The 15,248-nt window shown below is 39.9% G+C and overlaps 1 protein-coding gene across 2 annotated transcripts in view; it reads left to right on the plus strand.

Moving 5' to 3' along the window:
- IPPK (inositol-pentakisphosphate 2-kinase) overlaps positions 1–15,248 on the plus strand; it is a 31,845-nt gene that overhangs the window by 13,338 nt on the left and 3,259 nt on the right. For both annotated transcript variants that reach the window (XM_030458748.1, XM_030458749.1), the window contains exons 2-12: positions 846–893; positions 5,033–5,128; positions 5,897–5,963; positions 8,018–8,139; positions 8,553–8,642; positions 9,226–9,284; positions 9,652–9,724; positions 10,605–10,884; positions 11,965–12,115; positions 13,654–13,756; positions 14,152–14,231. In XM_030458748.1, the coding sequence (XP_030314608.1) occupies positions 846–893; positions 5,033–5,128; positions 5,897–5,963; positions 8,018–8,139; positions 8,553–8,642; positions 9,226–9,284; positions 9,652–9,724; positions 10,605–10,884; positions 11,965–12,115; positions 13,654–13,756; positions 14,152–14,231 (1,169 nt within the window). The remainder of the gene's footprint in view (positions 1–845; positions 894–5,032; positions 5,129–5,896; positions 5,964–8,017; positions 8,140–8,552; positions 8,643–9,225; positions 9,285–9,651; positions 9,725–10,604; positions 10,885–11,964; positions 12,116–13,653; positions 13,757–14,151; positions 14,232–15,248) is intronic.

Consider the following 15,248-nt stretch of genomic DNA (forward strand, 5'->3'; position numbering starts at 1 on the left):
GTGTCACAGTTTGTCTCAATAAAATCTTGCTGAAATTGAGACTTCAGGTGACTTCTGTGGCAGAAGACACTGTTAATAGTCTTAAGGAGAAAGGTCTAATTTACTTAGGACATCTACAAAAGATCTTTACCTGATAAACCCTTAAAAACAAAGGTGAGGATGATTTTTGGGTTTGTGTACTTTGTAAATATGAAAGGTTTTGAATTGTTACAAAATTCGACAGAAACTGCAAAAATTACAGAAATTATTGTTAGTTTTGTCATTTGCTTGCTTGTTGTTGCTTTTTTATTTATTTATTTTTTTAAAGTAGAATATTTGGAAACCTGTGGCAGTTGTCCAGATGTTTATGTTTACTTTTTGGAAGCCCAAAATAGCAGGTTCTAGTGTTTTTAGGTAGAGCTGTGTAGCTGCTACTGGTAACTGCTTAAGTGTGCTCTTACTATTTAGTATTGCTGTGATGATCCTGTAAGCTGATGATACCTCAGTGGATCTTGCATTTTTTCCCCAAAGACTGTTGGCTCAAAAATGAGAAGGTGTCTTTGTGTTCTCTTGTTGGATACTGTGTTTTACCAGATTTTTAGAGCAGTGCTATCAGCTGAGGGTGTATTTTCCCAGTGACACTTCCTGGCTGCAGTGGCTGCCTTGTTAAACTGATGGCAAATCTGGGAACAGACATTGGTGTATTTGATTTCACGTTGAGTCAAATAACCATCTAAAATGCCTCTTTTGCTTTTTTCTCTTTTTTTTTTTTTTCCCTTTAATTTCTCAAATGTGGTAGACTGGGGAATCAGACAGTTCCAATGTGCTTAGTGGTAATTAAAGTGTTTTTTCCTCTCTTTCCTCAGCGCTGTGTGGTGCTGCGGTTTCTGAAGTCCCCCCCAAACCAGAACAAGGTAAGATTCAACTTGTGCTGTTGATAAAAGCCCTCAGGTAAGCTCATAATCAGTCTGAGAGAAATGGGAAACCCGTGGCTGACAGGAGTTAGAACAAGGGGATGTTGTGCTATGTGCCTGTGTCTCAGGAGTTTTGGCAGCAGGAAGAAATTTGAGGTTCTCTTAGGTCACTAAGATGATGTGGCTGCTGATAGAGACCTTTGTGTGGGACTGGTTGTAGGGACAGCTGTGGCAGTGCTGTGACAGTGTCAATGTGGCACATCAGTGTACAGGTGTAAGGGGGTGCTGAGGCAGACATGTCAGTTGTACTGACTGGCTTGATGGGACAGAAGAGGAATAGGACTGTTACCATGATAAAGGTCTGACTACCTGTTCAGTAGCTAAAAAGCTGTGGAATTTGGGAAAAAAAGAGAAATATTAACAGAATTTGTCAGTGGGTGGTTTTAGTGTCCTGTCTGTTGAAAAAAGAACACGGTGGGACAGTCTGCCTGTTTCCAGGACTGTGGCAGCAGGTTTTTCTGCACTGAAGCAAGTTACCTCAGATTTGCTTTAACAGGGATGAGAATGATCAAGAATCAAAGGTGGAAGGTAAAAGTGAAGTGTCAATACAGTGCTGCTCCAAGGGAGAAAAAAAAAAAAAAGATTGCAAGAGGCAGGGAGTTCCAATTCTGCCATTTCCTCAGCACTCTGAGCAGTCTTTAGGGTGTGTTACCTGAAAGATCCAGGGAATGGCTCAAGTTGCAGCAGCTTCTGAGCCACAGCTGTGTGAGGCTCAGTGGCAGACTCTTGTGACCAGAAAGAATTATAAAAAGCATTAAAGCATTACAGCTAAACTGAGAGCTGGGGGGAGTGCCTAACTTAGGAAAAAGGGAAAAAAAGGAACAAGGATGAATGTACAGTAAGCATACAGGAAGGGCATTTTGCTTTAAATCAGGAAGATGAACGTGAAATGCATTCAGTTTAACAAGGGACAAAAGAGAAATTTCTGAAGTAGATCAGAGGAAGGTAAAACCCCTGATCATGGGGTATGTGGATGGCCTTTGTGCAACTATTTTACTTGAAAAAAAGTCTGGCAAACTTAGGTGTGATTTTTGATCTGCTCATAGTGGCAGGATTTCGAAATTGTATCTGGTATTCTATACCAATCCAAGATAATAATGATTAAAGTTCTTATGAGAACAAGGAGGAACCCAGTGGACTGGAAGAAAGCGAATCAATGTCTATCTCAGTATTTAATATAACAGTGGAGAATTTGGCCGTAAGTTTAGTAAAAAAACAGTCTCCTCCCCCCTTTTTTTTTTTTAAAGTCCAAAGAGATTGCTGCATAGTAATTGTTTTTTAAAAATTGACAGAATATGACAAAGTTACAAAGGAAACCAGGAACTGACTTTTCAGTTACCCACCACAGCACTGAAGATGATAATACTTCTGTGGACTGCCCTGGCATGCATGTAGTTTTTTGGATTGGCATAGTGAAACACAAGAAGAAAATGAAAAAAATCTCTGGGACATGGTGTTCTGTTAGTATTTGAACACTGCTCAGTTTCTTGAATGATTTTTTCCCTGCATAATCAGATTAGTAAAATTGCTCAGAACCCAACCAAGCACAGAGCTCGCATTTCTGTGGGCTGTAGCTGATGAAACACCAAGAATTTGGCTTTTAGAAGCTGTTAGCAAAACTGCCACTCAGAGTTGCCCCAGACAGAAACGCTGCTCCTGTTCCTGTTGTAGAGCAAAGAGGCTGCCTGGGGATGCAGAGAGTGCTGGGAAGTGCTGTGCAGAGGCTGTGAGCTCATGCTCTGGACTGATGAATGCACACTGCCAGAACAGGCTCCCCTGCCACATTCCTGCATTCTGCACTTGCCTTGTGATTGTGTGGACTTTGTGAGACACAGTTCCTTTGGCTTTGCTCTCTAGATAGAAGTTTATGTAATTTAATTATAATTAATTATTCTGGTGACTGATTTTTTAAAAAAATAATTAGTTTTTCTTGGAGCAGAAGAGGAAAATTAAATATTTAATCTTCAGATCTTTAAACAGGTCAGAATCAGAGTTTTGGGACAAACTTGGATGTAGCAACATGACAACTGTAGAGGAGAAAACAATGTTAGGTGTCATTTGTATTCCTGACTAGGGCCAGATGAGCTGTATATGAAGTGTTATGTATCTGTGTGTGACATGGTGGCTCTTCCAATGTAAACAACTCTGAAAGAAGCAGTTAAAGTATTCTCTAGTAAGACACACACTGAAATGCAGATGGGACAAACATGTCTCAGTCTTTTCTGCTTAACCCCTTTGGAAACAGTAAGGAAGTCTGGGTGCTGGTTTAGTTATGCTGTTGGGATATGAATTACTAGATCATCTAGAAGCTAAGCAAGGTGGTGTTGCTGCAAATTTCAATCTTCTTAAAAGTTGTTATTTTAATAGAAATAATAAAAAATGTAACTCTGGGGCTTGTGTTTCTTGAGAAGGAAGTGAAGTGTCAGGACTTGATTTTAATTGCATATTGCTAATTTTAATATGTCTTTTGTATGAATGAATTGTTTTTACCTTTTTATGTATAGAACCTATTTGATGAGTTCTAGTGTTTTGCTAAATGCGCTGGCAGTAATGACAGGTTTTTCAAAAGCTTTTCTTCTTAGTGTTTTTTAATGTTGAAAGGTGATGCTCCAGTAGCCTGTTAGTTGTCTCTTGTGAAGAGACTCCAGACTCTCTTTAAAGGATTCAGGGGGAGCTGTTCTGACAAACAGCTCCACATACTTTATGCCAAGTGTTGTAAAGAATAAATGCTGCTCTGGCCTTTATAGAATGATGGAAATGCTGCAGAAGTGCTTTGAAAGAATTGAACTTTTTCCTGCTTGCTGCAGAGGATTGGGTTTTTTTGGTCAGCACTCTGCACACTGAAGCAGCAGCATGTAGTAGGGTATGTGACTGAAATAAATGTGTTGTAGTAACTTTTCTTTCAGTAAAACATAACTGCACATTGCAGTATTGTCTGTTGCTGTTTCTGGGCAATGAACATTGCTAGAGGAATAATATTAAACTTGGTGCAGAGCCTCAGCAGACTGTTACAGCAACAAACTAATATTAGACCTACACAACTTGTGTAAGTTTGTTAGGTAACAAACTGTTCTGGGTTGGAAAAAAATTACCTATTGTGATTGTATTCTAAAATAAAGTTCATAAGATTGCCTGGCTAATGACAATCTATTTTTACCTTTAAACATTTTTAATTAGTGTCAGGTGTGGTCTTTCCCCTCTCTCTGGATTTTATCACTATATGAGTGTTGTCCTCTCAGCATTGCACTTTCTCTTACTCTGCTCTGTTTTGTTTTTTTTTCCTGCTTGTGTTGGTTTTCCTCTCTGATTTTCTACCTGAGACATCAGTGTTGCACTTTCTCTTCCTCCACTGTTACTTAATCCCAAGAATAAATCTGTATGGGTCAGTGTTTGTGATGTACAGTTGTAGGCTAATTAGCTTGGAGATTTTCTGTTGTAACAATGAAATACTGTGCAGGGAACCAGAGTGTGCTGGAGTGCTAGAACAGGATAATTCTGTTGCAAAGCTTCTCACTTTGCTTCATTTCTGTCTAGCTTGGTGGTATTGTCTTGTAGAACTTTTTTGTTTCCCTGTAGACAAATAACAGAAGAGGAACATTATAGGAAGAGCTCTCATTGTCTGGGGCAGGAGTTTGCAAATTCTGTACCTCTTCATGCAGAGGTTTGGCATGTGGCTCAATCTTTGCAGCCATTTTCTTCCAAATCTCCAGGGAAAGTATTTGGTAACACTCCCAAGCTTCTCCTGCACTTTCCTTTGGTAAGAAGGCATCTGTGCATCTCTCCTGACTAGTACAGTTCTTTGAGCTGTTGTTTTAAGAACAATGGTTTAAGAGCAGATCTTCAGTAACCTCTCCCTTTTCAGCCTTTTAAGTTTTTCCCCTGAAACTCTCCCAGCTTCTTAGGTAGCAGCAGGAAACAAATGTAGCACACGTTTCATGTATCTCTTTAATTTCAGTGTACACTCACCTACCCAGCTCAGGACAGCAGTTAAGCTGCTCTGCTAAGTCAATGACCAGTGTGTGTATGTAATGAGTATTATCATTATTTCCTAGTTAAATTATCATGTTTCTGTCTTCCAGACTTCAGAGGAAATCCTACACCATCTGCAAAACATCGTAGACTTTGGAAAACATGTCATGAAGCAGTTCTTTGGGGAGAACTATGTTCACCACGGGGTAAATGTTTTATTCTTAAAATAAGTGGCTTATGCACTCGAAACACTGAAGTGTTTTGGGGAACACTGAATGCCAGTGCAAGGAATTACGATACTCCTGAGTAAGATACACACACAAGGAGCATTTGAATCAGACCAAGATCCTGCTCTGTGCTGAGGTGATTGGGATTGTACCCTGTGGTTTGAGGTATTTTAAACTACTAACCAGAAGAGTGGTCATTTCTTTGCCATGCATAGGGTGAAAGGTATGAGAGATTTTTAGACTAACTGCAAGACAAAGGGACAAATCTTGTTCATGTGCATTGTCTGGGTTTCTGTGCAGTCAGAGGTAACTCTTTTCCTTGGCACTTCAGGGCAGCAGGATCTGGTCCATTGAACATCAGCTACCCAAGAGGGAAGGAAGGTCACACCTTCTGGAACCTGAGTCACAGTTCTGCCTTGGAAGGGTGGGATGTGAAGCATGGGGTAGGATGAAATGGGACTCTGTCATTTGTGAAAAGGACAAAATGATGCAAGTTTGATGCACATTAAACTCACTGAAAAGGCTCCTTTTTATGCATTTAAGTCAGGTCTTGGTTTTCACAGTGGAGTGAGCATTGCATGTGATTGCAGGTACAGGTCTTCATACAGACAGTTAATCGGAGGGGGATGCTGTACAGTTTAGCAGACTGTTAACATCCACTGAACTCTGGTGTTCCATTTTAAGACCCCCAAACTGGATATTAATTTTTGTGTTGAAATATGTTTCTTTTTGTTTGTTTTCTAATAGGAAATCATTCAACTGCCTTTAGACTTCGTAAGACAGCTCTGTTTAAAAATTCAGCCAGAGAGGCCAGGTAAGTGCCAGGGGGCCTTCCTCAAGCTGCAGTGTGCTTCACAATAAAGTAAAAAAGCATCAGACCTCAGAATATGAGGAAACTTTCTAAATTTTAGGCAAGGACAGTTTGTTGTATAAAAATATGGGTGTATGATCACATCTATTAGTGTCATCAAACTGGGGAAAGGGATCCTGTGTAAGCCTGTGTTTGTTAATTCTTGAGCACTCTCTCACCTTGCTGGACTGTGCAGTAGAGCTTTAGGAGGGTGATTTCAGAAACAGCACACTAAAATGTCATGTTTTCACTTGGAGCTGAGCATCTCCCATCTTACCAGTGACAGGGATCTCCAGGGGTATGCAGCTTGTGCCACCTTCCTGCATCTCTCTCCCTGATAGCGGACACGTGGGCAGGTCCTTCCTCATGTATGTGAGGTACAGTGAACAGAGATCTCAGCTCTAAAATGGGTAAAGAGAAGATGTCCTTCATCATGTGTTCATCTTGTGTTCTCAAACGTTCTTGAGAATGGCCAGAATCTCCTGCTTTAGCCAGGTTCCTTGAAGAAAAATGTGGTATCCAGGAAAAATGTAACTAATTCACATACAGTGAGCACAGGATGCTCCGTGTTGCTGGCTTTTCCTCACCTTTTTTGAGAATCAGTTCCACAGTGCCAGAAACCAGCAAGGAAAGTAAATAGCGTAGAACAGAAGGTACAAAATTGATGGTACTCTGGTAGAAGTGAATGGTAGAATTTTTATTTCTTAAAGGTAAATTTTATGGGTCCACAGCTCCTGAGAGTTTCTTCAGAGGAAGAAATGCGATTGTGAGGAGCTGTCCAAGTGGCATTTCTTGGTTTACAACAGCAAATCTCACTGTTAATTTTTAACAGGATTTTTTTTTTGAACCTCAAAGGAAATAATTTCCTTTAATCTTAATTTTCACATAAGCTTGTCTAATTCACAAACGAACTCCTCTCAATGCTTCAGATTGCCAGGTTTTTTCTGATCTGGCAAGTGCCTTGCAGCTGAACATGGATGTACTATTGCTTGAGTTCAGAAAAAGAAAACAAACAAAACCAGTATTTGGTTGGAGAAAGGTTTCTTGCTTATCCTAGGGATTTGCTGCATGTAATTGCAGGCTGATGCCTCATGAGCCTTCCATTTCTGAGATCTATTATTCATTCTATTTCAATGTTTTTCAGAATGGACATCCTTCTTAGCAATGAAAGCTGTAGCAGAAAGCATTCTGAATGTCTTTAGTTAACACAGTTATTTGAAAATCTAGGAGTGTACCTGTTAAACTTGAGTTAAAATCTTGCAGACCTTTGTCCCCAAGAATACGTGGAGGGAGGTTCTTTAAAGGATTTATCTACATAGTGCCTCTTAATCTTAGTCTGAAACCATTTTGCCAATTTGGGTTTTTTTTTTAGGATTATACTAAAAAAGCATTATTTTAACCAAGTGGTCTTAGCAGAGAAAATTCTTATGAGCTCGTGAGGAGGGGGAAGCTAACTTGTGTTCCCTCTGTGCTCCTTTTCCCCTATTTATTATTTTGATGTAAACACTGGAATGGCTGGGAAGAGACTCAGTACAGACTGGGCAGCTGAGTGGAACCACTTGGAGATTGTAGATGAACACATTCTCAACAGTTCATGATAATCCTGCCAGTTTTCACAGATTTTCTCTTGACTAGACTGAGGGATGGTAGTCTGTTTGGTAGTTACCAAACAGGAGGTCACATCTTTGAATACAGCAGTCTCTTTACCTGTGGATGGCCAGTTGTGTGCCCTCCTTTGCTGTTTCAGGCCTCTCACCAATACCTTTTTTGGGAGGAGCAGGAAAGCAGCCACTAGAGGCAGCTCTTGAGGCACCCCAGGTACCTGTGACAGTTTTGAGGAGACTGAAAAAGGGTGTTGGCAAGGGAGGGGGCGAACTTAGGCAAGTGCAAAATTGGCTAAAGCCTGCTAAATGGTGTTCTGTCCTTGTTTCTTCCCTCCACCTGTTGAACAAGAGCTAAATAAAGATCCACACCCCTAATTTTTGTGTTTCTGTTTGTTTTTTGTTTGTTTTTTCCAGAGTCTCGCTGTGATAAAGACATGGACACTCAGAGTGGTTATGCAATGTGCCTTCCTAATCTCACCAGGCTGCAGACCTATCGTTTCGTGGAACCCCGGCCAATCCTCTGCATAGAGATTAAGGTATTGGACAGGAGAAGATCCCGTTGGGGGTTTGCTGGCATTTTCTAAGCATGTGGTAACCAGAGCAGTTTCAGAGGCATGCAGGGGTGGGATAAGACAGAGTTCACCACTTTCACTGTCACCCATAGGATGAAAGATTCCACCCTTCTTCCAATTCTGGATCTTTCAAAACTTGGGAAATTCCCTTATAGTACCAGGCTTTCTTACAGGCCACAGCAGTTGTGTCTGTCCTTAAATGAGGACTCTAAATAATTGGGAATAATAGTATCAGGAATAATGTAGTATTGGATGTGGTTGGTTGGTTTGTTTGTTAAGTTCCCTTGCTTTCCTTCCATACCTGCATATGGTGTGCCCTTATATTTACATACAAAAATACATTTATATTCATAATCTTTTGTGTCTGTTTGTTTTAGCCAAAGTGTGGCTTCCTTCCTTTTTCCAGCCATGTTTCACAGGAGATAAAGCACAAGGTGTGTCGTTACTGTATGCATCAGCATCTAAAGGTAATTTTTTTTTTAATAGTCATCCTGCTTTCCTTTGGCCGTATCGCACTTTGCTATGAAGTCTCTGATATGACTGAAGATAGTAGGTGGATACATGTTTGAGTTGCTGGGTGTGAATCTGCTTAGTGAGAGATGGAACAAGTTCTGTAGGAAGCTGGAAGCAAACAAAACCAATATTGGTCTAGAGGACTATGAACCCTGCTGATTTGGTAACTCCAATGTTAAATTGCCTTTCAAGTGCAGCTCACCAAGTGCTCAGTGGCATTCCATGACTTACAACACCTGTAACCCACACGGAAGCTGTTCGACTGATGTCCAATTATGTGTCTGAAATTGTGTACTGTGCCTCATGGTAATTTAATGGGACCTTTCTCCAGGCTTCCCATTTGTGAGTGCAATTTGTGTTACTTGAGCAGTAACTTGGGCAGACCCCTCACAGTTGTGAAATGTATGTTCAGAGGGTTTTAAATGTTGTAGGACTCCTAAAGACAGAATGTTAGTGCTGCACACCTGACTGTTAAAGTAATTGGGAGTAGTTGTTCCAGACAAAGAGATTAACAGCAGTGGTGTGGGCTTTCAACAGGTAGCAAATGGAAAATGGAAGCGACCAAGTAAATACTGCCCGTTGGATCTCTTCTCAGGGTAAGGAATCTGTGACTTGATTCTGGTTTTGCCAAATAGATTTCTCTCTCAGATTACTTTGACACGCACTGCAGTGTTACAGGTGATCAGTGCCTGCTTGTCTGACTCATACAGCTGTACACCTTGTTCAGGAGTTGATTAATGCACCAGTGCCTTTTGCTACATAACACAAAACTCAGAACAATTTATTTTACTCAGATTTGAAGCTGTAATTGCAAACAGTCACTTTGTCTGTGCAGTGACTTCAGCCTGAGTAATGGGTGTGTTCATTTCAGGTGCCCAGTTTTTTCATAGAGCCCTCCAGGCACGGGTGTAAACATCTAAAGGCTGTGATAAAACATTCTTGGATTTTTTTTTTCCCCCCTAGAAATAAACAGAGAATGCACTTTGCTTTGAAGAGTTTATTACAGGAGGCACAGAACAACTTGAAAATATTTAAGGTAAGCAGTGAAATCTCTGTCTGCTTTTTTTGTCTTGGCTTTTAAGCAATTTTACTTGAGCATCTGAACAGTTGAGGTCCTACTTCAAACCTGCTTCATCAGCACCATCACCCTACCAATAAAAGCAAACAAGGGAATTCTTACTTAGATTTCAAGTTAGGACAGATAATGTAGTTTGAGAGAATTGCCAAGGAACAGCTAATAGAAAATGACTTTTAAAGATGACCGAAGTTGGAAAACTGTGATTCTTTAGATGGAAGAAGTTAAAGAACTCTGCATGTTGCTGCAGATACTTTGTTAAACGACTGTTGCAGCATTCATGTAAGCCAGAAGCCTCACTGAGGACGTTGAAATAAGATTTTTTTACAATTTATTTCCAATACTAAACAAATAATTTGAATTACTTAAGCTGTATGAACTGCCCTACTTCTTCTGTTAGTACAGGGAACTAACATCTTTTCTATCCTTTTTTATAGCCCTCCATCTTCCTATTTGCCTTCTAAAAGAAGGTTGGCTCACATGGCTCTTTTTCCTTAATGATGTTATTCAGAAAGAAGTGATAGGAAAATTTGCTAAGCATCAGTTCACTTTTATTATTTTGATTACTTAAGAGTTGATTAAATTGGGAAAGTAGGACTTGATTTAAATGGGCCTTTTGGTCCTAATTCAAAGGTGGTTACCTGTGGTGTCTGATAAAATTTAAGATTTGTAATTTAATTTAGAAGAGATTAGGAACATGTGTATTTGTATGCTGTTAAACTAATAACACTTCTCTGTGTCGTGTGTCTTAAAATATTAAATCTGATGCTTTGATTAACTAAGCATGAATAAGTGGATTTCATGAAGTGCCTAAATACCTATATTTTTTTCTCATTTGCAGAATGGGGAACTAATTTATGGGTGTAAAGATGACCAGGACTGTGTCTCTGACTGGAACGAACTTGCTCGTCACTTAAAACCTTTCTTTTTTCCTTCCAATGGGTTGGTCAGTGGGCCACACTGTACAAGGACAATTGTTAAAGAATTAATCCACGTTATAACTATGACGCTACTAAGTAGTACAGACGCCTGCAGGGCAGGTGACATGAAGACAGTTCCCATTTCACAAGGAAGAAGCTACTGTGAAGCAAGTGCTTTTAATAAGGAGCTAGTAAGAAATGGTAAGAAATAATTTCTTGAGCACTGTCAATAATTAGCTGTCACCCTGTAATGAGCCAGGTTTTTGCTTATCGCTGGCTGTTCAATCCCAAAGTGAGAATGGAAACAGTGGAGTTTTAGTAACATTAAAAAATGAGCTGCATGACTGATGATTGTTTTTAGTATGACCTTGTAGTGACACTTAGCACTGTGCCTTCAGACAGGGATAAAAATAAAATTACAAGGTCGTGGAGGAAGAAAATGCCAAGTTGAGCTGATAACCATGAGTTATTTTAAATGAATGGAGAATTTTTGTTTTATATGATGAAGTCTCTGGTTAGTTTGTTGCATGATACCTGTTTCTTCCCTTGCCCTGCTTCTCCTCTCAGCCCTCCCCAGATAGAATATATCTCTTTTTCTGTTCCTCTGCTGCTGTTCTTCTGGCAAAAAAAAGAGGCATAAATACTGGAGGGAAAAGGAGTGGGACATGAGATTTGGAAAACTATAAAATCATGTAATTCCTCAATGCATAAGTTTTGTAATACTCTATAGTTATTCAAGATGCTGCTAGTTATCCTAGTTACACAAACAGCATTTTTCTTACTTTGTCTTTGAGGAAGATTTTGCTGTATTTTGTTGGAGAAAAAGCTATCTTAAAGAAGGGACAGTAAATACAAATCTGTTTATACTGTTTTAAAAAGACACAATATTTGAAATGCTGAATTACTTTCTGCCAGCTTGAAACTGAATTTTTGGTGGCTTTAAACATGAAAAATTTCTCTTGTACTCTCAACCAAGCAGATCACCATGGAAGTGTATGTGGTTTGGGTTTCTTTATTTTTCAGTAATTTGTAGTGTTGTAGACCAGGTGTTCTATTCTGCATTCAAATATGAGCTGTTTAAATGTGCAGGTAAGTACGTGCACCTGGCACATCAGTGTGGAAACAGAAGTGGTTTGGTTGTTTTTTTTTTTCCTTTTCCATTTTTCCTCTGTGGTTTGAAGAGTATTTGGATTTGGTTTGAGCAACAAGCACATATAATGACACAATGAAGCAAAGGTGACACCTCATGTTTGCCTTATTTGAAAATACATTTTCTTCTAGGTAAACATAAATTGGAGAGCTCTGGCTTACCACGGGGTTGTCTCCTTTATAAAACCCTTCAGGCTCAGATGCTCGACATGCTGGATATTGAAGGACTCTATCCTTTGTACAGCAGAGTTGAGCAGTACTTGGAGGAATTTCCTGAAGAGAGGTAAGACTTGATGGCTTTTCTTTTCAGTTCTGATTAAGGGGGATGCAGACACACTTGGCTCTATGCAGCCACAACTATTTTGTTCTCTCTTATGCTGTATAGAACCTTCCTTCGATGTATTGCATATTCTGCATTTCTCACTAACTCAAAATGCCAGATAACACAAAAGTGTAACCTGTTTTATTGTTTAATATTTTAATGTAATTTTAAAGTAATAATTATGAGAAGTTCACAACAGGGTAAGAGACACAATGCCCCATTCCATAGTAGCAGAGGTTGTATGTTTGAGAAAAGACACAGTAAAATGGATGGTTGGTTTCTGCAGCCTGTGTCTTCAGTAATAATTACACCTTTACAGTAATTCTCCAGGTTTCTAGTGGCCTGTCTAAACCTGCCTTATAAACCCCTGGGTTTGGTGCTCAGTAGCAACCTAGCCTGCCCCTGCAAGATCTCACAAAGGTGTCAATCTGCTGCTATCTAGCCTGCCCTGGTGTGACCAGTGGCTCCAAATGCTGTTTGTAACCCACATCCCAAGTTGGTGATGCCCTCTCCCTGAAGGTATTTAGGACCAGGTTGGATGAGGCTTTGTACAACCTGGTCTAGTGGGAGGTGCCCTGCCCAGGCACAGGGGTTGGATCTTGATGATCTTTAAGGTCCCTTCAAACCCAAAGCATAAAAAAAAAATTAAAAAGTCAGCAAATCATACTTGAGGGACAAGAATCTTTATTTTACTATGTTTCTTGTCTGGTGAAGAAATAGCAGACATTGCAAGCTGCTACATTTGTTTTTAATTAAAGCTTATAAATTGTAATAATAATTACTAGAAAAAAAAAACCTTGACTGGGACAGTACTGAGCCTGTAATGCTGCTGTTGCTCACAGGAGGGCACGCTGGCTTCACGTGCAAGACATGTCTGCTCCTTTGGCTCCCTGGGACTCCAGTGGGAGTTGAAAGGGTTTCTTACAGGCACTGGGGGTTGGCTTAAGTTTAAATTGTTTAAATCACTTGCAGTGTGGCTTACTTGTGTATTTATACTTTTAAACAAATAAATAGAAAAGGTCTTGCTTTCTCTGTGGGGTGCTTGTATGCTGCAAACCCTGATTTGAGAGGTCAGCAGGAGCTGGGTATTTAACATGGGAAGGAGGGAGGCCAATAAAGGGACCCCTTGCTGGCATGCATGGTGGAGCTGGGGACAAAGCAGGGCTTTGGCTCTTTACTGTGAGCTTTTTGTGAGTTCCTGCAGACTTAAACAAATTCTGAAACTCACTTGGTTTTGCAAAAAATATTGTTCTTGTGATACACAGGTGGCAGTGGATTAAGAAATCTTTTTTAAAACAAGATGCTCTGTTTAAGGTTCAATTTTAAGTGATGTGAGGATAACAGACTGGTCATGCTGTTAGATCTCTGAGCATTAACTTGTTGCTATGTTGATGGGTGTTACTGTTTTTTCTGAGTATCTGGGCTGCTGAAGAAGGATCTCACTGAAAATCAGTAAATCATCTTGGCTGTCTATAAATCTTCTTTTAAAATTTCTTTAGAAGCACATTACAGATAGATGGACCTTACAATGAAGCATTTTATGAGAAGCTGCTGGATCTTTCCACTGATGATGATGGGACAGTAGCATTTGCATTAACAAAGGTACTTCTCCTGTGCATGTTATTGAAGCTTATTTTGTCTGTCAATTTTTGTGAAGACCTGGTGAACAAAAAGCATTAAGTTGGCATCACTGCTGGCTTGGTCAAAGGTCTTAAGTGTTCCAGAGTGTAAGAATTAACATGTTGAGCACCAGATCTAGAGAGAAGAATCAAGCTGGTTGTTTTCCTTTCTTGACTGAGGATGTATTTACATGAACTGATGCTGCTTTAGCCTTCAAGGAAAGTAGCTGTAGGAAGTAAACATTCTTGTACAGGATGCTATAAAATCCCTTGCTCCTGATAACCATTTGTTACTAGCACCTTTTATAAAGAAAGGGATGCTTTACAAAGACAAGTACAAATATACTAGAAAATTAATGTTGGTTTTGTGTTGCATAGGTGCAGCAGTACAGAATAGCAATGACTGCTAAGGACTGCTCCATCATGATTGCCCTTTCACCCTGTCTGCAAGATGAATGGTAAGAGAGAGCTGCTTGTCAGTGACTCCTGCTCTGTGAGAAATCTGACACATTTGCACCATTCTGTCTATTGAAGAAACTGTTAAAAAAAAAAAAGGGAGGTTCAGGGGCAGTGGTGTCCAGAGATTTGGCTGTGAGCATATTAATGAGGTGGAGCTCTGATTTAAGACACTTAGAACCTGTTATACCTGTTTCTGAGGAGTTTTAAGTTGATAAAAAGGGTTATAATTTTATATCTACTCCCTTCTTGGAATTTCATTGACTGTAGTAGATGCATGTGGTCTTAACCAGGTACAATTTTTACATAGGAGAGATTTTTCAAGATGAATTGCCTTTAACTGCCTAATTGAAATAAAAACAAGGCAGTAATCAAGAGGTGGCATCTTTCACCATAAGGCAGGTGACTTTGTTGCAATATCATCCATTATAACTTATGTCAGCAATAATAGTCTGCTCTTGGTAGGGGAGTTTGCTTACCAAAGCCTCAGGGTTTTTTTTTAGAGACTATTGTTTTCTCCCTTTTCCCTGCAGTTCTTGAAGGAAGTGTTCATGATGGAGATGACTTGTGCAATGGTTGACTTGTTATTACCAAGTCCTCCATCCTTCAGTATGCTTGGACACAGGTTCTGGTATAAAGTTTGTATTACCTTGAACTCAGTAGGAGCTGGAGTGATTCTTCCTGCTTCTGCTGGTTCCAAAGGCCTCTGCTTCACATGCACAGCCCTGAGAAACAGGCTGGGCTTAGTAAGTACAAAGACACAGTAACTGACAGTAATGTTTTGGCTCAAGCCAGGTGGAAGCTGAAAGGAAAACAACTGGAAGAGGTGCCAGCAAGCTCACTTTAGAGCTGGTTAAGCTGGAGCTGTAGTTTTCTAAAAGCTGCATTAGCTGAAGCTTATTTTGTTGACTCCTGTGAAAGTTCCACAGTAAGCATGAGAGCCACTTCTGTGAGTGGACTCAGCATACACAAGTGACAAATGTTGGCTTCAGTGACTCAAGATTTGCACTGTGGTTTTG

The sequence above is a fragment of the Calypte anna genome, chromosome 12 (assembly GCF_003957555.1).
Source record: "Calypte anna isolate BGI_N300 chromosome 12, bCalAnn1_v1.p, whole genome shotgun sequence".
NCBI lineage: Eukaryota > Metazoa > Chordata > Aves > Apodiformes > Trochilidae > Calypte > Calypte anna.